Raw genomic sequence first — 21,438 nt, 5'->3', positions numbered from 1 at the left:
CTGTGTTGATTTTGTGCCTGTAAATCACTTAAAACCTTTTGGAGACATTCACTTCTCTGCTGTCCTTTCTTGTTCTTGTGGCAGAAACGATAAGTGTGGATCAGACAGTTGCCCAAGTGTTCCGCCTGCGGCCATACCAGGATGTCCATGTCAATGTTGTTGACCCAAAGGTGTGTGGTTTTGCCCCTACTTTCCATCTGTTCCATCACTTGACTCAAATCAGAGGCCTGTGACTTTCCATCTACAGTACTGTTGCGGAAAAAAGGCATTTATTTTTTTATTGAAAGATATTTAGTCTTCTTCCCTAAGAAAATGAGCCTTAGACATTTGAATTATTTGTTGGCTTGTTATATGTCTCTTCTCTCCCTACCGTCTCTGCTCTCTTTTTGAACTCTTTGATCCAGCTTCAACACAGCTTGGTAGAAATGTAGACATTTCACATACCTTTACATTTCAGAAATTCATGATAACCAGGCAGAGTAAAGAGAAACAGAAAGTAGCATAGTCAAAAGAAGAGCCATGGCCTGGATTTGCATGATTTGATACCACAGAGCCTCTTACAGAGAGGCATTTCCTGTTAATGTCCCAGCTATTAAGAGCTTCAGTCAGAACTTACATTTTGCACAAAACAAAAATCTGCAGGAAACAAAGCTTCTTTAATATCATGTACAATGGCAGTAATTTGTTTTATTTGAGCTTCCAGTTTGCACTGAGAGACACAGTACAGATTTAGTCCTTGGGCTTTTTCTGGTCACATTGTGCAATGTTTTGCAGCTCACAGTAGTTAAGGTACATACACAACTTTGGTATTTATTTGTATGGGCTTCCCTTTTATCTTGCAGTTTTATGGATATTGACTTACTTTTGAATGGCCCTTCCTGTAACATTTGGCTGTTAAATGAACAGATTGGTGGGCTGTACTTAAAAGCAACCAGTAAAATCTAAGCACTGTTTTCCATCCGTTTCGCAGGAGGTGACCTTGGACTTGGTGGAGCTGACGTTTAAAGATCAGTATATTGGGCGTGGGGATATGTGGAGACTGAAGAAGAGTTTGGTAAGGCCCCTGCTGCCCTTGTGCAGGGTGCAGGTGATGTGCCTTTTATTTTGCTTCCTGTGAAAGAAAATAAGTGCTTTACAAAATGCAGAAAGCCAAAGACAAAGACAGTGTCAGCAGCTCCTGAGGATCTTGTGCTGTGAGTGGCACATCAGAGTTGGAGAAATGGATGTAAATGTGTTATAGCAAAACGAATCCCATCATTTCCTACTCCACTGCTATAATGTTGATTACTGCCTTGGGCACTGAAAATGCTGCTGAGAGTTTTTTGCTTATATTCTGAATTTTAATGATTTACTGCATTTGGAAGGAATTGAATCCAAATGTTTTACAAGCAGAAGTATGCTGAAGTGTCCCCTCCCTGAGAGTACCACTTAATAAGCAGCTATTAGAATATTTTCTGCCTGCATCTTTGAAGTGCAGTTTTTGGCTCCTCTAAGTGCAGTGAATTAGGCAAATTGAGGCAAATGCTTCAAATTAAAGTTTATATGTGTTAAAAGTGATTTTTCTGTTAACTATTGCAGAGTTTCTGTAGGCTAAGCTATTAGTAGTAACTACACTGGATGGATTTTGTGACTTCTGCCATAAAAATCACGTGTTTGAGTGCAAGTGGTTTTTTTGTACATTGTTCTGCTCACTCTGAGCCTGCCCTTTTTCTAATACATGCCTTCTTTCCCAGGTCAGCACATGTGCATATGTCACCCAAAAAGTTGAATTTGCAGGTATCAGGTCAGTGCCTCCTCTGAGGGTTTACTGTTACTTATTGCTTTAGGTTAATGAGTTCTGAGTACCCATTTGGAGATTCTTCTCTGAAAAATCCTTCATGTTTCGTTGTTCTCTTATTCATCTCTGGATTTCTGTCTGCACCATGGGGTGGGGAAAGGCTTATATCTGATTTGGGGTGAAAGAAACTAATAGGAAGACAGCCAGCTACACTCGTGGCCTCTGATGATGGCCAAATAATTTTCCTTTTATGTCTTAGAATATTTTCCCCCACTTCCCAGGCTGTATTCATAGTTCAGAGGGGATTACTTCAGTTACAGTTGGGGTGACACAGGTACAAGGAAACGTGCAGATGTAGAGGGAAGTGGCTGTTTGACATCTTTTGGGTTAAAGATCAGGTTTTAACCAAATAAGTCATCCTTGAGTGCAGATTCTGGTACATTCCTTATTTGGTCAAATATTGATTCTCTATTGTTTATATTCATATTCAAATATTATGGACTTCTTTTCTTCCAGGGCTCAGGCAGGTGAACTGTGGGTAAAGAGTGAGAAAGTCACTTGTGGATACATCAGTGAGGACACCCGGGTAAGAGTTCAGGAAGAAAGCAATTTTTCCCCTTCCTTTCCTTGCCAGCTTTCTGGTAATCCTATCTTGCCTGCAGATGTATGGATCATTGGAATTGCCTGTGTTGTAAGGTGAAGAATGGCAATAAGTTCAGGACAATTAATCATTATTAAACTTCAGCTATGCTATGCTGGCAGCACAAGGAATTACTTGGGCTGTTGAAATGCCAGCTTGTTAGAGGGGAAATACCCTGTGATGCAAGGGGCAAGGTCATATAAGTTGCTGTGTAGTTAACCTCTTCATTTGGCCCTCTTAGTGCATGTACTTTGTTTTAAAGAAGGTCTTTCATTGTGTTGCAGGTGGTCTTCCGCTCCACTTCTGCAATGGTTTATATTTTTATCCAGATGAGCTGTGAAATGTGGGATTTTGATATTTATGGTATGTAGGTAACTGACCTGCCTGTGAATGTGGATGGTAGCAGCTGTCCTTTCTGCCCCTACTAGAAAACTGTCCCTATATTTACTTCTGCCAATACTAGAAAACTAAAATATCCTGCCTTTGGCCTAAGCAGTGCTCCAAGGTGTGCTGTGGTGCTGCCTTAGATCCTTACTTGCAGTGCCACCCATTTCTGCCCCTGGCTCTGCAATCATTTTCCTGTCCTTGCTGTAGAGCCTGGGTACCATTATCTCAGTGATGAAATCACCATGAGCATTGGAAAGCTTTTCTGTGGATATGAACATATTTGGTGATGAGGGCAGGTGCAAGTCTGTGAGTCCTGAAGCCAGAAATGTATGGAAGTCCTGTGCAAAGAGGACCTTGATGTTTTAGATTTCTCTTGACATTGGCTGACTAAGGAAGTAAAACCTGCCTTAGCCCAGGCAGAAGTTGGTAACTTCAGCTGGCTTTAGGCATTAAGAATGAGTCACTTCTCTGTGTCATCCTATTTTTTTTCTGGCTTAATTCTTTAGCAAACCTCTTGCCACTTCCTTTGACCATGTGTGTAGGCATATGGAACAGGGCAACTATTCAAAACAGAGCAGGGGATCAGTTGTGCATTCTATGCCTAAAAGACAGTACAGATGCTTTCCCAGCATGCTGCAAATGTGTTGGAAAAATGAATTTAAAGGTCAGATCCTTCTGACTTAATAAGAGTCATGTTTACATCCTCTGAAAAAGTGATGCTTTTTAATCTTTTTATCATCTCATTTTAGTGATATTTCCCTTTATTATGCACACAGTTGCTCTAATTTTAATAAAAATAATTGTCCTGGAATCTTAGCATTAGATATGTCCCATAGCTGAAGTAAAAACCTCCCAAGCATCAGATAACAATACTTGTTTTGCAGGGGATCTATACTTTGAGAAAGCTGTGAATGGTTTCCTTGCTGACCTCTTCACAAAATGGAAGGTAAATCATTGATTGAGTTCAGTTTTAATTTTTTATTTCTCTGGAATTGTTAGTGGCATCTCTCTAAACAGTAACAAATCAGAATATCAAATTACTGTAGGTATAAACAAATTGAGTCCACTGTCCTTGTTTTTTAAACAAAATCATGGCAACTATAGAGTGGAGCTTCTTTAGAGACTAGTTGAGAGTGCTCCTGATAAATGTGATATAGGCAAGCAACACAGAATGTGCAGGACAGGCCATTTTGTTATTTCAGAGAGGCAGATGCAGCACTAATGCAGATCCATTAATACAGCAGTCTAGTTTTTGTTAGTTACCTTTGTTTCTAGATGTGAGGGAAAAGAGGGTGTTACTATATATGTATATACACAGTTTTCTACTGAATGTGACTTTTAGGGTTTTCTTTTTATATTTGTTCTTCCTGGACAGGAGAAGAATTGCAGCCATGAAGTAACAGTGGTTCTATTTTCAAGAACGTTTTATGAAGCAAAATCTATAGGTATGCAAATTCTGTATTTTCATGTTTCCATTTTTAAACCTATCTCCTCTCTTGCAAGTTGATCACAGGCTGACATGGACTTTTCCCCTTTTTTTTTAATTACCATGTATTCATTAATTCAATTCAATTAATTCAAAGTATTCTCTATCAACCACAGAAGGTACACAGCCATTGTTATGAAAGTACTACAGTGAAAATCTCACATAGAAGAATATATTGCAAATTTTCCTCATTGTAATCATATTGTTTTTAAAGCAGTTTTTATATTGTGTAGGAGGTCTGATATTTCTCCAAGTATCCCAGTTCTTTGTTTCTTTGGTGGGGACTTCTTTGGGTTTTTTAAAATTTGTTTACTTTTAATGGAAATAACAGGTTCTTGCTGGAAAAGATGAGTCATTTCTATACAACAGCATGGGATAAGATGTGCTTTTCCTTCCATTGCAGATGAGTTTCCTGAAACACATCGTGCCTCAATTCGGCAGGATCACGAGGGAAGATTTTATGAAGATTTTTACAAGTATGTTTTCCTCCCAATTGTTTTCACCTCTTGTCCCACAGTATGTATATGTGCAAACTTTTGTGCATTTCTTTATAGTTTGTTCATCCCTTCTCACTTCCTCTCATAGCTTCTTTCATGGGCCTCATTAGGTTGTGTTCTTTCTAGAGTCGTAGTTCAGAATGAGAGGCGGGAAGAGTGGACCTCACTGCTTGTGACCATTAAAAAGCTCTTCATCCAATATCCTGTGTTGGTACGACTTGAGCAAGCAGGTACAAGAATCCTCCTTTTCCTGCTTTTATCCTTTGCTCTCTGATGTTGTGCTACTTAGTGCTCTCCTGGCTGGGCAATTTGCCTGGGTCTTTCTGTGAAACTTAATAGCTTCAATTTTGCCTGTAATTTTTGAACTAATTGTATTTAGTATAAATTTAGTATAAATATATTTTCCTGTGGGGTTTTTTTAATTATGTAAAACTAATCTATATGGGATTTTTTTTTTTTTTTCTTTCTGAACACTTTTCCAGAGGGCTTTCCTCCAGGTTACAATTCCACCTCAGCACAAGGGAACTACCTGGAGGCTATAAATCTTTCATTCAATGGTAAGTTATGAGCAATGGGTGAAAACATACAGGGGAAGAACCATTGAAGCAGCTCCTAATAAATGGGTGTAGACTTCTGTTGCCTTTTCCTTAAAACTGTGAAGAGGAGGGGAATATTAGGTGGTCACCTGCCTTGCTCTGAAACATCCAGTGTGGTTTTTAAAGTATTCCTGAATTCTCTCTGGCAGTGTTTGACAAGCACTACATCAACCGGAACTTCGACCGCACCGGGCAGATGTCAGTGGTGATCACCCCTGGGGTGGGGGTCTTCGAGGTGGATCGGCTCCTCATGATCCTCACCAAGCAGCGGATGATTGACAACGGTAAATAACTGTGCCTTCGGTGTCTCTGAAGCCAAACACAGATTTGGTAAAGATAGGGCTGTGAAAAAGTACAGGGAAGTATGTAATTTATGTGCTCTAGGAAGAGGGTTTACAGCTGCAAGACTTGTGTCTGGACTTCATATTAAAATGGGCAGATTCTCAGAGTACTTAGAGACATTTAATTTCTTTTGTTAGGGATAGAGAACTTCAGCTGTCCATGCAGACTTTTCCCTTAAAGGATAAATAATCTTGCATGACTTGCATTAGTTTAGGAAGAACAGTTCTTATATCACTGTAGGTTTCTAACCATACCATAGGACTGTTAACTGCCATTTTCAGTACTATTGCATCTTAAAATCTGATATGAATACAAATTGGGTCTTCAATTCAAATTGGTGATCTGTTCTGTCTTCGCATATCAGTCCTGCCCGGCTGATGGCTGAACTCTAGCGTTGTCTGTTTACAGGGATAGGTGTGGATTTGGTATGCATGGGAGAGCAACCCCTGCATGCTGTACCACTCTTTAAGGTAAGGCTGCTTTTCCCTTCTCTCTGTCCCTACTACAAATTACTCTGTCTGTGAGTGGCTGGATACAATAAGTTGCTCTGCTTCTGAATTTCTCTTACAGCTCCATAATCGCTGTGGCCCTGGTGACTCACGAATGGGTGATGACTACAATATCCCACACTGGATAAATCATAGGTAGGTGAATTCTTTCAACCTTTGCTAAACACTTCTGCTTTGCTTTCCTCTTCATAATATCTTGAATTCTTTCTTCTTTCACTGTTTATTTCCTCTGCTTTCCTTGTGAAGCAAAGGAAATATTTCCTTACTCTTGCAGAACTTTGGGCATTAATGCAATATATAAAAATGACAGGGTTTTCAAACAGCTGGTGTGAGTCACTACAGTTGTGTAAATTAGAGTTGTATAAATGGCAATGCAGGTATTAAGCATGTTAAGAAATGTCTAGACTGAGGCTGTGTGGGTATCAAAGCCTGGTCTTTATATAAAGAGTAGCTTCTCTCAACCATCCCTCAGTGTTTTCCATATGTTTTTTTATGCAGAGAAAGGTATCATGTTTTCTCTGTCCAATACCTGGCTCAGGTTCCTGCTCTGTTTACTGTGTAGCAAACCAGCTGTGTTGAGTTCTTAGAACATCTTAAAGCAACCCTGTTTTTCTTTCCAGTTTCTACACATCCAAAAGCCAACTCCTGTGTAACAGCTTCACTCCACGGATCAAGCTGGCAGGAAGGAAGGTAGGGTATCTTTCTGATTTACATTTCTTACTAGGTTGTCAGATACTTCTTCTCAGCCAAGCATCAGAATCTTTCTAGCAAGTATTCTAACAGCTGAAACCAAGTTTCTGTTTTAAGAGACTGTGAAAGCAAAGCTGCTAGGTTTTTTGTAGGGATTGTTCATGAGGGACTAGTTTGTAGGTCTTTTCTTTCTAGGATAAATCTGGGTGAGAAAGATGTTTTGGCCACCATAAAAATTAGAGTTTCATTCTGTAACAAAGAACTCTGTGGAGAGGAAGAACGATGTTGAGCATTATGTTTTTCACACAGGGAGACTGAGTGTCAGTATTTAATACTTCTGAAGCGATCTGGCTGCCTCACTGAGTCAGCAGGATAAACTTTTCTTGATCACACAACATGCTGATGGTTTCTCTTCCTCTGTCTTTTCTCTTGTTCTCCTTTTTTTTTTCTTTCTTCTTGGGTTTCTTTTTTTGGTCACTTCACACTTCCTTTGTTGGACCCTCCAGCCACTGACGGAGAAAGCAAAAAGCAATCGAGATGCCTGTAAGTAATACTGTTCTGGAATGATCTGTCCCACTGACTCCCAAACTAACAAACAGCTGCAGTAAGACAGTGACACTTCAGCACAAAGAAGGGACAATTGTTACAGAAAACCATCAAACCCATATTTGAGTATTTCCCATATTTGTTACTTGGGATGTTAATGTGCATGTGCCACTTGACTTTTGGCAATTATTAATTTAATGTTTAGGATATATGGGGGAAAGACATTATGGCCTCAGCAAGCCTGATTCAGAGGCACCAACTTTGGTAACTGAGCTGCTCGAGCTGCTCTGCTTGTGACACTTTGGGATATCTTTTGGAATAGGTACTTTCCTTTGGGGCGAGACGTGGATACTCTGACTTGAAGATCTGGAACATTCTTGAAAGAGGTTCCAGTGCTGTATGATTTTTATTTCAGCATTAGGAGCTCCAAAGGATGCTGAGAATGCCTTGCCTATCCAGGTAGATTATGATGGCTATGATGCCCAGGTGTTCCGACTGCCAGGCCCATCCAGAGCCCAGCGCTGTACCACTTTCAGGTGAGAGGCTCGTGAGTGCCCTGGTTCTGCAGTAGCCATGTTATGGTGTGCTTGATACATAAAATACTTTGAGAAACGCCAGGAGAACTGATCTCCACATGCTTACAGTTGAACATGACTTGGGCCTGTTCAAGCCCCTTGATAACCCGAGGATTAATCTGTCTTTCCTATCCTGGGTATCCCTTTCAGCAGGTCTGTGAGGGAGAGGGAAAGTCGCACGAGGAAGAGCTCCAGCTCGTATGACGTCTCGTGCAGCCCCTCCCTGCAGAGCCGCACGCTACCCCCGGAAGAGGTGAGGAGCCAGGCTTCTGATGACAGCTCTCTGGGCAAGATCTCCAACATCCTGATGATCCCACGGCCTCACCTGCACCAGTGTGAAGTCAGCAGCTCCTTGGGCTATACCAGCACCAGAGGTCAGCCTGGGGCAGATGGGAAGGTACTTTTGGTGGGGAAAGAAGGCAGAAGTTTGTGTTGGCAGCTGCCAGGCCAGCACAGTGGAGATGCTGCTTGTATTGGCACTCATAGTACAGCTTTTCCATAGCTCCAGCTGCAGCTGGGTGTGCATTCTCCCTTTGTAATCCTTGTCCAATTCCATTGCTTTTTTTTAATGGCTTGTCCTAAATAGAAGTGTCCTGACACTGATTTGCTCTTTTCCCTTGCCTATTGTCTTCTTTAGTACTTGACTATTCTCCTGTGCCTGCCTGCAAATGTGGACATACACTAGGAACTTGTATTATCCAGGTCACCTATAATCTGTCGAATGAGAACTGGCCTTAGCAGTGAGCCCTGGGGGACCCTGCTTATAACATCTCTCTGTGGGGATTTGTTGTCATTAAGACTCACTTTCTGGATCCTTCCTTTTGACAATGTACTGCTGAGCTGTCTCAGTGTGTTAGCAGTGCTGGCACTCCCCTTTTCTTCCTTTCCAATTTAATTTTGTTCTCAGGCAATATGCAGTATCTTCCACAAACCCAGCTCATTTCTAGGTAAATTGTATTCCTCCATCAACTGCTTCATCTTCTATAAAATTCTATCCCTGAAGGCTCTTTATGGTTTTTTCATGTCATACTGTAAGACTCTGATACGATATTTATCCTGTCACAGGAATCACAGTTACTGGTGTGGAACTGTTCTCACACAGTGTACTTGACATTACATCTACCTTCATGTTTTCTTCTGCTGTCAGCTAATACAATCTTTTTCTTTCTTTTGTATTTCTGTTACTCCTTTAGTTTCAAGGATAGTCTTGTGACCCAGCTGAAGGGGTTCAACAGGATGGGGATGTGTGTGGAATAGGACTGGCAGGGAGGGAAGAGTCAAAGAAACTGAGGTTTTTCACATGTTGTAGGTGACAGTATGGAATGGTAAACAGGATCCTTCTTTTTGGGATTTCCACTTGTTGGGCAGAGTAATTGCTACTTACCCATCTGGTATCTTTTTCTCTCCTATTTCTAAATAACTGCACTTCTGTTCTACACTGAATGGTGGCAACTAACCAATATCTTGTGGAGATCACGTCCCATGTCTTCTGGGAATAATCCCTGATTTCAGTGCTCAGATCTGAATGTTGCAGAAAGGGCAGGTTGAATGTTACAGAAAAGGCAGGTGTACAAGGCTCAGCTGTAGCTTCTGCCTTTCTTTGGTACTCATCCTGAAGTTTCTGTTACATCAGTCTTTTGATTTCTCAGGAATTCTCAAACCTCTAAGTAGTTCTTCATAATTGATTTAGCAAATGGTTTCTTTATAGCTTCATTTAGTAGAAGCTTACAGTTTACAGCAGTGCTGTAATGGCAGATGGAATAATGCTTTTTCTTCTCTGGGTTCTTGTTTATGTTGTAACTTTCAGGCTGGATAGGAATTGCTTTCAGCTTCTCTGCCTGTCTACTTCTTAGGTCTCCTTATTTCCACTTCCCCTGGGCAATCTTTATATCCCTGAGCAGTTAATTCTCTTGTGCTTGTCTCCTGGGCGATGTCACGCTGACTTTGTTGTGCTTTCTAGATTTCCTTGAGAACATGCTGGAGTCTCAGCAGCGTGACTCCAGCGCTCCAGGAAGGTTCCATGTGGGCAGTGCCGAGTCCATGCTGCACTTCCGCCCGGGGGGATACACCTCGCAGCGAGCGCTCATTAACCCCTTCGCCCCGTCCCGCATGCCCATGAAGCTGACATCCAACCGCCGGCGCTGGATGCACACCTTCCCTGTGGGTGAGGTTCCTCACAGCTCGTGGGACTGCTGTGACTTTGTCCTTGTCCAAGATTAGCACAACAGGAGAGCCAGTGAGAGCTCTGGTGTATTAAAGTGCTCTGCGCTGTCCTGGAGGCTGAAATGAGTGTATAGGCCTGGTTTAATGCCTTGTAAGTAGGCCCTCTGAAATGTTTTTAAAAATATTGTGCTTTACTTGCTTCAGGGGAGATGGCAGAGGTTCAAAGCCTTGAAAATTTTGTAAAAATGCTTTCTTAATGTCCATTAGCTCTCACTGCCTGTCCTGTTGGCAAAAGAAGGGTACAAACAACTGAGGAATCAGTGCAGATGTGGTGATCAATGATCCAATTGTAACTGTGTAGGTCCCTCAGGAGAAGCTATCCAGATCCATCATCAAACCCGCCAGAATATGGCCGAAATGCAGGGCAGTGGGCAGCAGGATTTGACACATTCCTCTGCAGAGCTGCTGGAGCTGGCTTACCATGAGGCAACTGGCAGGTGAGCAATTTGCTCCATCTTGAATGTTGGGTTTTATAGACCATGAAATCAGATCTGTAAATAACCAGCTAAGCTTTTTCTCTCCTGGGGGACACGAGTAGCTGGTTCTTTGCTGTCCTGCAAAGGCAGTGCATTGGTTATTGCTGGAAGCAAAGAACAAACAGTATGGACAGCTGAGGAATGCTGTTGCAACCTTCCTTGTGCTGCCCTTGTGCTGTTCCATCTCTGCCAATGTTAGTGAGGGAAGAGCTCTGTTCCAGCCCGGGCTCAGCTGAGCAGCTTTGCCAACGGCTTGTTATATTTGCTAAAAGCAGGGAATGGCACAAGTGAGGAAGGTTGTACGATACAGGCTGTTTTGTTTCTCTACAGACACGTCAGCTCTCGGCATCCAGGGGACAGTGGCTCTTTCCTGAGCTTCGGCGGGGCAGAGGAGTACGGGAATGGGCTGGGGGCCAGCCCTGGCACAGGTAATGGGGCAGAGGTGGGGCTAGGAGAGCTGCTGGCCTTGGCAGCTCTGACAGGGAGCAGGGCGGGACTTGTGGGACCTGGGTGGACAGGCACTGCAAAGCAGGAAGAATCAGGAAAGGGAAAGCAGTGCTCTGTTAGTGCTCTTACTTGGACTTCTTGGTGTATGGTAGTTCTTTGGGTTGCTTTGTTGGGTTTGGTTTGGTTTAATGTGCTACTACTTCTCTAGGTGTGTCCTGTAAGGTTTACCATAGAAAGATGCTTATTGTTTACTTATAATAAGTTCTCAGGTAGCTACTGAGTTCCAAAACAAAGCACTGATGTCCAGACACAAAAAGTAACTAAATATGCACTGGTGCAATTCCCGATCTGGATGGCAGGTGGCAGGAGGAGCTGGTGAAAGGTGAATGCCACTTAGAGCCAGCTTCTCTACCTGTTACTGGCATTGTCATGTAGCAGATATCCACCCTTTCTCTTACAGGGGAACATCTACAATGTTAATACCACTTTCCTGGGTAAATCTACCTAAGCTAGTTTTTAAAAAGGACTCCTTTTAAATGTTTGGAGGCTTCCTGAAATTTGTGTTTTGATAAATGGATTTGAAGGCAGCAGTTTTTCTTGTCTCCCTAGCAGCTTGTTTTCCCTTATGTGCCGCACCAGCTGTTTGTAGCAGCTTATGGTGTCTACTTTTCAAGATGTTTCACCATTTCGGGGAAGAGGGTTTTGCTTGGGTTTTAGCTACTGCGCACTTCTAGTGAGATGTTCAAATTTGATCCAAGATGTATTTATTCCTCATTAATTGGCTTAGTGTTTTTTCCTGCTCTGCAGAACCCTGAGATTTTCCATGCAGAGAAATTCTGTATCTTAAAACATCATCATGCTTTTGATTTATTTTTATTTGAAATTCAAGAGAAGTACATAATTGCTTAAAATAAAACACATATGTCTTTCTTGTAGGGGTGAACCTCAAAACTCAGAACAAGGATTCCTTGGAAGATGCTGTCTCTAACTCTCCAGATCCAAGTAAGCAGGGGAAAGGTTTGAAAGAGAGTTTGCATAGGTGGGAAGATGGGGAGGGAAAGAGCATGTACATATTTAGAGGCATCAGGAGGTGGTAGGCAAGAAACTGAGGAGCCTCCTTGGCTTTTGGCAGTGGTTTATTTTGGCCTGCAGTAATTTGCAGGATTGCCCTGTACTGCCTCACCATGGTTGCAGTTCTGGAGCTCTTAAGAACATGTGAAGCTGTTTGTTGTGTTACATCTGAAATTCTTTCCTTACCAGACACTATTATGCAAAAAGCTAAAGCTGCTGAACTCGTATCTGCCTCTCAGTGTGAAAACTTTGTTTGGTACCATCTTGCTGAAATAGAATTGGTACAGTCAGTTTCTGAATTTGGTACCACTTACTGAGAAATATCTGCCTTCACCTCCTAGAGAAACAAGTGTGTCACTGCTTAAGAAAGCATTTTCTTTATAGCAGTCTGTCCTGTATTACTTTCTTGTGCAGTGTTCCTGCCACTGATGTTAACACTTTTATAGTAAAATAAATTTCTGTCGGCAGGATCTCTATGACAAGAAGTTAAGAATTAGTAATGTGATATAAATTATTTGAATTGGGTCAGAATGTAGTGCAGTGGTGAGCTGATGATTTAGTATAATCTAGTTAGCTTTTCCTTTTTAATGTCTAGTTTTACATCTCTGTAATCTCAAAACTGCAACATAACTCTAGGAAAGGGTGTGGGAAAAGATTGCTTTCCAAGTTACTATTTTGCTGGTCTTCCTACCCCTCTGGATATATCTTCTGTTTTTATAACTGTGGAAATACTCCCTTTTCTGCTGTTGTACTATTCCAGAAAGAGGCTGGTCTGTCATTCTTTTTCTCCTCCTCTCCTTCTGCAGTTGTCTAGAATGCAAAACTGGTCTGATTTTCTTGTTCAGATGTGGAATGTTGATCTGTTCATTAATAATCAGTAACTGCACCTGACTTGCTGTAATTTTGTAAGAGCAGTGGCTATGTCAGCTCTAGCTTTCAATCAAGAGAAAATTAGATGTATTAACTTTGAATGCTTTTTGCATGATGGGATTGAATCAGCATGTGCACTGCATTGTTTAACAAACTCTGTCTCTTTCTCTCCCTCCCTTCTTCCCATCCTATTTTCTTTTTCCCTTCCCATTCCACACCCCTTTTTGTCCCTGTTAACTTTACGCCAACTCTGTTTTTTGTCTCTCATTCTTTCTAACTCCCCTCTTCACTCACTTCTTTCATCCCCCTCTGCACCCTGTTTTTCCATGGGTGACCACACATGTCCCCCTTGTGTGCCCCCATGACACAACGAGGCAGTTCTGACGCTGTCTGCTCCCCCCGTAGTGCCAGGCTTCTGTTGTACAGTTGGAGTGGACTGGAAATCCCTCACTACTCCGGCATGTCTGCCTCTCACCACGGATTACTTCCCCGACCGCCAGAGCCTGCAGAACGATTACACGGAGGGTTGCTATGACCTGCTCCCAGAGGCTGACATTGACAGGTTTGGCCAGCACCTTCTCTCTACAGTCCTGTGCTTGAGGAGCAGGTGATGGAAGAGGATCACTGCAGTCTGTACAAGTGAATGATGGATTGCTAGCAGAGCAGCAGAATACTTATATTTTTCTTTTTCCAGTGATAGCTTTGCACGTTTTCTGATTTTCCTATCTGACAGTATGATGTGTTCTGTAGATTTTATATTAGAAATCGTTCATGTAAAAAATTTTACTTCTCTTTCCTGTTGTGTTTCAATCAAATATTCACCTCAAGCTATCATCTCTGTTAATCTATTTTCTAGCAAGTGTTTTGGAAAACACTAAATAAGCAAATGCATGTGGATGCACAGTGTTTAAGATGCTTATCCTCATGTTCAAGGATATTTAGTTCAAAGAATCTTGTTGAAAAACAGTGTTAGTAGCATAGATAGAACTTCTCTGCATTTCTTGGAGGTCTCTGGTAACTATTTAATAGGGTTAGTTTGATTTTTTTTTTTTTTTTTTTTTTTTTACTGGAGCAGTCTCATTATCTTAAACATTTTTCAGACTTTCCATAACTTGTAAGACGTCAAAAGATGTGTTCATGTTGCTGCTTTATGGGAACAAAACAAAAATATTAGTCAGGGTGACTGAAATACCCTGACTAATAGGAAGTAACAGGATTAACGAAGAAACACCTGAAAGAAATGTCAGCTCTCTCTTTGTAGTAGGAAGGCAAAGTTCAGAACAGGAGTTGTAATAAAATGCCACAGTGATGTGTCCTCTAATCCCTCTCTGCTCTCCACTTACCACTGGGAGAGGCTGGAGCATTGCTGCCCACTGGCATTCTGAGCTCTGCTGAACATGTGCGAACTGCACTGAGACTGCCTGCAAAGTGCTGGAAAAGTCATCTTTGGGGAATTTATTGCAAGTTTCACAACTGTTGTAGGCAAATTTGTTACTAGTTGCCAAACTACTTTCAAAGGCAGCAGCGAATACTGCCAGACAGTTAATCATCCTGTCTCAAAAGGTGCCCATTTTCCCTCCTGCTCCCAGAGGCAGGTGTTGCCAGGTGGAGGGCTCCAGGGCTCGAAGCAGAGCTAACAACAGGTGTGTGGTCCACTTCCTTACTCTAGTCTGCTTAACCTTTGTGTCCAGGAGGGATGAGGAAGGAGTGCAGATGACAGCCCAGCAGGTGTTTGAGGAGTTCATTTGTCAGCGTCTCATGCAAGGCTATCAAATTATTGTGCAATCCAAACCACAGAAACCAGCCCCAACCGTGCCACCTCCGCTCAGCAGCAGCCCTCTGTACAGTCGAGGTGAGTGACCTGTGCTTGACTAGTCAGGCTTTTGTCTTTCCTTTTGCCAGTCCCAGTAACCTCAAATTAGGCACACCCACCAGTTGCTCAACACTTCAAGTTGGCTGTTCTCCGGGGATTTTGTCTGGAGAAGTTCTAAATGGATGGTGTAGGAATCCCAAATGCCCTTCTTTGGTTATGATACCAGCAAACCTTAACTGTAATAGCAAAAGACTCTTTGTGCAGAGTTCAGAAGCCCAATTCTGGACTCCAGTTCTGGAGTCTCTTTCTTTAGGCACAGTTTGTTGTGCATAATAGTTAGTAGCATGAATAGTTCTGACTATCGCAGTAAGCTGAAAGGGTTTTTGCTTTTTACAACCAGGACTTGTGTCAAGGAATCGACCTGAGGAAGAGGATCAGTACTGGCTGAGTATGGGCCGCACTTTCCACAAAGTCACCTTAAAAGACAAAATAATTACTGTGACTCGGTACCTGCCAAAGTGAGTATCTCTCTGGTTGAGCAGTTTGCTGTCAGTGTTCAGATGATCATTCTTTTCCAGCTCTCTGTGCTTGCTTGAAAGAGCATACTGATAACCTTTTTTCTTTTTAGGAGAAGAAAGAGAAGCACCAGTATCAATGATACTGAGATTAATGCTTGTGTTTGATCTTTTAGGTATCCATATGAATCTGCTCAAATAAACTACACCTACAGCTTGTGCCCCTCACACTCTGACTCTGAATTTGTCTCTTGCTGGGTAGAATTTTCCCATGAGAGACTAGAAGAGTACAAGTGGAATTACTTGGATCAGTATATCTGTTCTGCTGGCTCAGAGGATTTCAGGTGAGAGCTCCTTTTCCATCCAGACTGTTCTGTGTCCTAATTGCCTCTTTTCCTTTTTGACCTAAAATTTCATCACCAAGCTCAACCCACGAATGCTCAGTACTCCAGGGAGAATATCTGGCCTGCTTACAATGTCAGCTCCCAGCAGCTGTTGCCTTGTAGGAACCTTGCTCTGTGTTGCTGGTACATTGTCTGACCTTTGATACAGACTCTTGGTCACAAAATTCAGCATGAATTTTTTTCCTCTGCTGCAAATGCAAAGAAATAAGATGGCATTTTGTACCACACAGATGCTTTTCTTGGCTTTTTACTGATTTCTAGATCTGACTCAAAACTTCCATTTATTTTTAAGCTGTTGGAGGTTTGCTTGAGTACTGGGCTTGACTGCAGTCCTACTCCTAAGCTGTGGAGCAAGTGCTTACCAGAAATGTGGAATATCTCCACTAGTATCAATAGCTTTTTTGATATCATCTCTCCACACAACCAGTCTTTATCATCTTTTCTTTTCAGGTCTCAGTCAAAATACCTCCTACGCTAATGTGCACCTTGAAAATTCCTTTTTACTTGCTTATTTTTAGAGAAAAAGCCTTTGGAGCCTATCTTTTACAGAAAATGAAGCATATCTCTGTGTTAGAATTACTCTGAGGATAGCCTTGTTCACTGTGGTATTCAAATTGCTGACCATTGCTTTGCACATGTGCTCGTTCTGACTCAGGGGCAGCAGCGAGGTGGTCGCTGCACTCACTGAAATGTGCAGCAGGTAGATTTGTACTTGGGGTCTGGAAAACCTGTCCTGGGATACTGCTGAGCTCTGTCCTGTCTTACACATTGCTGCAGCCTTATTGAGTCGCTGAAGTTCTGGAGGACGCGGTTCCTGCTCCTGCCCGCCTGCATCAGCGCCACCAAGCGCATCATGGAGGGGGAGGTGCACTGCGACGTGTACGGGGACAAGCCCCGCTCCGACGAGGAGGAGTGGCAGCTTCTTGATGGCTTCATCCGCTTCGTGGAGGGCCTGAACCGCATCCGCCGCCGCCACCGCTCCGATCGAATGATCCGAGTGAGTCCCCAGCCCTCGGCTGGGCCAGGAGCTGAGGCTGGGTGTGGCCTGAGCCGCTATTGAAGCGTTAGCAGGGAGACCTGAACCCGTCCCGGGCAGGATGGGGCACGTGTGCCTGTGTCCGTGGTAATCCATCCCCAAAGGACAGTGCTGAGCCATGTGCTGGGTCAGGTTTCAGATAGTGGGGGCTTGTTAACACCTTTGAGGGAGTTTTCCTGGGATGGCTATCTCATGCTGCTGCTACTGGAACCAGACTCAGGGACAAGCCAGGCTTTTCTGCACAGCAGAGCTATATTTTAGACTAGCAATGCTCTGGTTTATACCTTGGCCAGTTTTTTCTTACCCCAAGCCTGATGCCTCCTCTTTGCAGGTGTGCTCTGCTTTGTGCTGGAGGTGGGCTTAGCCTGGGTACACTACTGTGCCTTGTGATGCACACACTTGGTCCAAAGGGATCTGTGAGGTAGTTAAGCTGGTCACTTCTGGGTTAACTTGGGTTAGTTCTGTGCTGCAGATTCAGGAAAAGGATTGGGAAAAGAGAACCATATGAGTGATTTTTTTTTTGTTAAACAGTAGGTTCAAGAGGCTGATGACAATCTGGTTAATGTGTATCAAATTATCTTCCCATTCCCACACTAAATGGGGTAATTTATTTCAGAGCAAATTCACCTTTTCCAGAATAACAAACATTTTATTTTGAGAATAGCATCCACACGAGACACTAGGCTATTCAATTTCTTGTGCACCAATGGTTTGACTCCCTTTTTAAAGTGTACTTAATAAAGCCCTGCTGACATAAGGTGGTGTGTTCTTGATCACTAGTTGAGCCTAGCTTGACTAAGTCTGTGCTTCTGTTTTTTCTTTGTTAGAAAGGGTCTGCCATGAAAGGCTTGCAGATTGCTGGTCCAATTCCCACTCACTCTCTGGAGCAGTCTGGGCCTCCCATTGGAAAAAAAGGAACCTCAGCACTCTCAGCTCTGCTGCAGATGGAAGCGAGTCAGAAGTGAGTCTCTACAGGCTGTGTGAAGAGCCCAGAGCATTCTTCCTACATATTGCACCTGGGCTGGCTAAAGCAGATCTGGGGAACTTTGCTGCATATTATATTAAATACATAAGAGATTAATATTTTTAATGCTAAGTTAGTATTAGTCATGCATAATAAAACTGAGTTCAAGGGTCTGTGTTGTTTGGGTGGGGTTCTTGTGGAATGTTGGATTAACTTTGTGCCTCAGTGTGTTGGAAAACAAATACCTGAAAATACAGTGGTGCACCTCTGCAACAGTTGCTTTTGGGGGGAAGCCATTACTAAGTACATTTGAATAAACTCTGGATTGCTTCATTTCGTTTTAGGACCCTGGGGGAGCAGCAAGCAGCAATGCTTTCTGGGAAGAGCTCTGGGCAGCCTTCGGAGAGTGGGAGCATTGCTATCACACCCACCTATATGGACAGCCCTCGGAAGGTAAAGACTGCCTGGTCTTTCTCTAGCTGCTATTTCTACATAACAATTCTTCAAATAATCAAAGATTATTTCTCTGAACACTTCGCTATGTTATACCACATCTTGCCCTCTAATCCAGTAAGGGCTGGTCCTGTACTGGCCTTTGTGTGCAAGGGCATGGGAATTCAATTCTGTAACTGTGACAATGATATGGAATCCCTGGGATGCCATCTCAGTGTTTTGCTGATTTAAATGCTGTTTGCTAATTAGTCCATTTCCTTTGCTGGTAGCACATTTCATTTCAGTCAGGGCTTGACTGTTAGATGTAGCAGTACAGTGCTGTCTGCATCTCTATGCAGTCTGTCTCGAAGAGCAGAATCAGCCTCTGGATTGTGACCATGTGAACACTGAGTGGAATTTTAACAGCAGGAACTTGAGCCTCTTGCCTCTGCTTAGAGGAGGGGATGTGTTCCTGAGAAGTGATTTGGATGTCATTCCTTCCCTGGCTGGACTCCAGGCTGGAGAAAGTGGTCTTCCTGGAACTCTTTTCAGACACTTAAAGACTATCCCTCATAGCACTATGAGGGTGCTATCCCTCAGCCTTTCTGTCAACTGTCCTGTGAGAGCCAGGAGAGCAGGAACTCCACCTCCAAGTCCAACCAGAAATATTTGATTATTTTTCTGTATTCTGGCATGAAGGTCTTTCAACAGAAGTAACAAGGAACTGAATAACGATAAATGTTAAATGTGTTAAATTGAGTTAAATGTGACCTGTCTTTGGATTCAACAATTGAAATATTGCAAAGAAGAAGTTCTCAGATTCAACACTATCAAGCCCTTCTTTCAGCATTTTTCTATTAGCATCTATTGTTTCTACATCCACTGTTTTGTGCCACAACCCAGGACAAGTGTTGTGTTATCCTGGAGACTTAGATACTGATAGTTGAAGTGATAGAGTAGCTGTGATCATCTTGGTAATAGACACTTGTAGAATTAGTGTTTGGAGAACACAGACGAGAGTCTGGAGCAGGATGTGCTGGACTTGGGAAAAGTAGGTTCTTAAATTGACTTGAGGCGTGTTTGCAAACTTCCACATCATAATTCAGGCTTTGCATTCTCCTACCATTTTGAAAAATCAGCTTTCCTCTTTAAATACAGAAATCTTAAAATGTCTCTTTCCACCAGTAGAACTGGTGAAAATTCCATGTAGGATGCAGGAGAGAAGAATGTTGTGTCCAGTTGTTCTGTATGGCAGAGTGGGGAAAAGACAAAATGGGCTTCCCTAGCAATGGCACAGGAGTGTGCTGGCACCAAATTAGCAGACTTTGTGCTACCAGAAAATGCCATCTTGGCTAATGTTAAAAGTAATGTTCAAAAGTGTCTCTGGAAGGCTGATTGGAGACCCTGGGAGAGTGTGTTGTCAATTGAAGGACTTTCATGCTCTGGCAGTAAACTCCTGTAAATATTTACATGCAGGGACTGGGAGATAAGCAATTGGAATCTTCTAACTGATGGCTCATGCCTGTTGGAAAGATGCCAGTGGACAAGCAGCATTGTGCTCACTTGGGAACAGCAGCAAGTGTGTGCCTTGTGTCACAGCCCCTGCAGGGCTCCCCAGCACAGGGAAGTCTGACTTTCCACACACTTGCAGCCAGAGAACTGACAAATTGTCACAGCTGTGACAGCAGCTCTGTCAGCAGCCAAGGGAGCAAGTACTTTTCTAGGGTGCTTTTCAGTGCTGGAGTTATTCCACACCAAAACTGAGCCACTGGCTTCACTTTACACTGGTTCAGGGTAGAACTGGCAAGTCAATTCAGCCAGTTCCTGGGCAACACAGTGTGGTTTTAACCCAGTGAGTTTGCTTGATCCATGATCTGTTTGGGAAGTCTTTGCCATTATGAATCCAGGGTACTTGGCTCTGCTTCTGCACTGTGTAAATTGGCAGTCATGTAACCCTGCATCGATTCTTTCCAGAAAATGTTTTGTAGGTACATACCAAGGTAAGCATCATCTTAACTTCAGTCTAGACAAAAATATTTTGCCGAGGGAACAGAATAAAGAATTGCAAATAGGGAGTGAAAATCTAGATGAGTTCCACTGCATTGTCTTATGTGATAAGAGAATCTTGACACATCTTTGAATAGCAGCTGGGGATAAATTCACTCAGGGTTTGCAAGTAGGCAGGAACATAGCACACGCAGTATCTGTTTAATTTTGCATGAAGTATTAAACACAGTGTTGGAAGGATCTTTGTGATGAATTTTTCTTCCCTTTCCTTTGCACCATGCCAGACCTGCATTTAAGAGGAAGAGTGTGCTTCCTGAAAAGAGCTTCTTTGCCTCTCCCTCTTTATCATTTGAGTGTCCAACAGATTAGAAAAAACCCTGTCTTTCTTTGGATATTTGTCATTATTCCTGTGGTTTCTGTATTTCAGTATTTTTGTATTTGGGATGGAAGCCCCCATACTTCAGAGCTCAAGACTTTCTCCTTTGAAGTATGGAGGGAAGGCTGTAGTTTCAGTTGGCTTCTGATCAATGTGGGTTTAAAAATTTTGGGAAAGCATCTGTGCCAAGGAAGAGCAATGTGTTGTTACAGAGAGAGAAAGTAAGGATATGTGTGTGAGTAACTCCTGATGCTGTGCATTCTGCTGCATCTGACCTTCTGGGTCTGGGATTTGCATTCTCCTCATACTTTCTCTCTGTGGTCATTTCATACTTGCACAACCTTGTATTTGCTTTTCTTCAACTCCTTGTTCCTGTTGCTGTTGCCATTAATGGGCCTACTTCCTCTGATGCCTTCAGGATGGGTCCTTCTTTATGGATTTTGTTCGCAGCCCACGCACAGCTTCAACCTTCTACTCACAGGTTAGTTTTGAATGGGTTGTTGTCATCTCTGGCTTTTGGACTGAGGTGATGGACAGCATTTGTGTCCTGAGCTTGCCACGCTGGGAACTTGTGTTAGTTTCCAGATCCTCTCAATGAGAGCGAGATGTGCAGCATTGGCAGGACAAAGTGGCAGAAGCAACCATTTTCTTCCACCATTTGTTTGTGCTGTATTTTGGATGTTCATGTGCCCTGTCTCACTGTCCTCTGCAGTACTGTCTTGTCAACTACTAAAGCTGCTCGTTTTGTTTTTCAGTAAA

The 21,438-nt window shown here is 42.7% G+C and overlaps 1 protein-coding gene across 14 annotated transcripts in view; it reads left to right on the top strand.

Annotated features, from left to right (window-relative positions):
- The window catches only part of DEPDC5 (DEP domain containing 5, GATOR1 subcomplex subunit), a 37,484-nt gene that overhangs the window by 3,296 nt on the left and 12,750 nt on the right, over nt 1–21,438 (top strand). For 8 of the 14 annotated variants that reach the window (XM_085076004.1, XM_085076009.1, XM_085076003.1 and 5 more), the window contains exons 5-33: nt 85–170; nt 971–1,054; nt 1,734–1,783; nt 2,294–2,363; nt 2,702–2,780; nt 3,689–3,750; nt 4,180–4,249; nt 4,694–4,766; nt 4,914–5,017; nt 5,270–5,344; nt 5,533–5,667; nt 6,134–6,195; nt 6,296–6,369; nt 6,855–6,924; nt 7,431–7,467; nt 7,886–8,006; nt 8,196–8,419; nt 10,006–10,209; nt 10,570–10,705; nt 11,075–11,172; nt 12,128–12,193; nt 13,511–13,694; nt 14,824–14,984; nt 15,346–15,463; nt 15,637–15,804; nt 16,642–16,861; nt 17,728–17,861; nt 18,209–18,317; nt 21,098–21,160. In XM_085076004.1, coding sequence (XP_084932130.1) covers nt 85–170; nt 971–1,054; nt 1,734–1,783; nt 2,294–2,363; nt 2,702–2,780; nt 3,689–3,750; nt 4,180–4,249; nt 4,694–4,766; nt 4,914–5,017; nt 5,270–5,344; nt 5,533–5,667; nt 6,134–6,195; nt 6,296–6,369; nt 6,855–6,924; nt 7,431–7,467; nt 7,886–8,006; nt 8,196–8,419; nt 10,006–10,209; nt 10,570–10,705; nt 11,075–11,172; nt 12,128–12,193; nt 13,511–13,694; nt 14,824–14,984; nt 15,346–15,463; nt 15,637–15,804; nt 16,642–16,861; nt 17,728–17,861; nt 18,209–18,317; nt 21,098–21,160 — 3,137 coding nt within the window. The remainder of the gene's footprint in view (nt 1–84; nt 171–970; nt 1,055–1,733; nt 1,784–2,293; nt 2,364–2,701; nt 2,781–3,688; nt 3,751–4,179; nt 4,250–4,693; nt 4,767–4,913; nt 5,018–5,269; nt 5,345–5,532; nt 5,668–6,133; nt 6,196–6,295; nt 6,370–6,854; nt 6,925–7,430; nt 7,468–7,885; nt 8,007–8,195; nt 8,420–10,005; nt 10,210–10,569; nt 10,706–11,074; nt 11,173–12,127; nt 12,194–13,510; nt 13,695–14,823; nt 14,985–15,345; nt 15,464–15,636; nt 15,805–16,641; nt 16,862–17,727; nt 17,862–18,208; nt 18,318–21,097; nt 21,161–21,438) is intronic. The other 6 variants (XM_085076008.1, XM_085076006.1, XM_085076007.1 and 3 more) reach the window with 6 other exon arrangements.

The sequence above is a fragment of the Lichenostomus cassidix genome, chromosome 15 (assembly GCF_008360975.1).
Source record: "Lichenostomus cassidix isolate B80296 chromosome 15, HeHo_3.0, whole genome shotgun sequence".
NCBI lineage: Eukaryota > Metazoa > Chordata > Aves > Passeriformes > Meliphagidae > Lichenostomus > Lichenostomus cassidix.
Note: the sequence above shows the minus strand (reverse complement) of the source record. Positions and strands in the feature narration are given on the sequence as shown.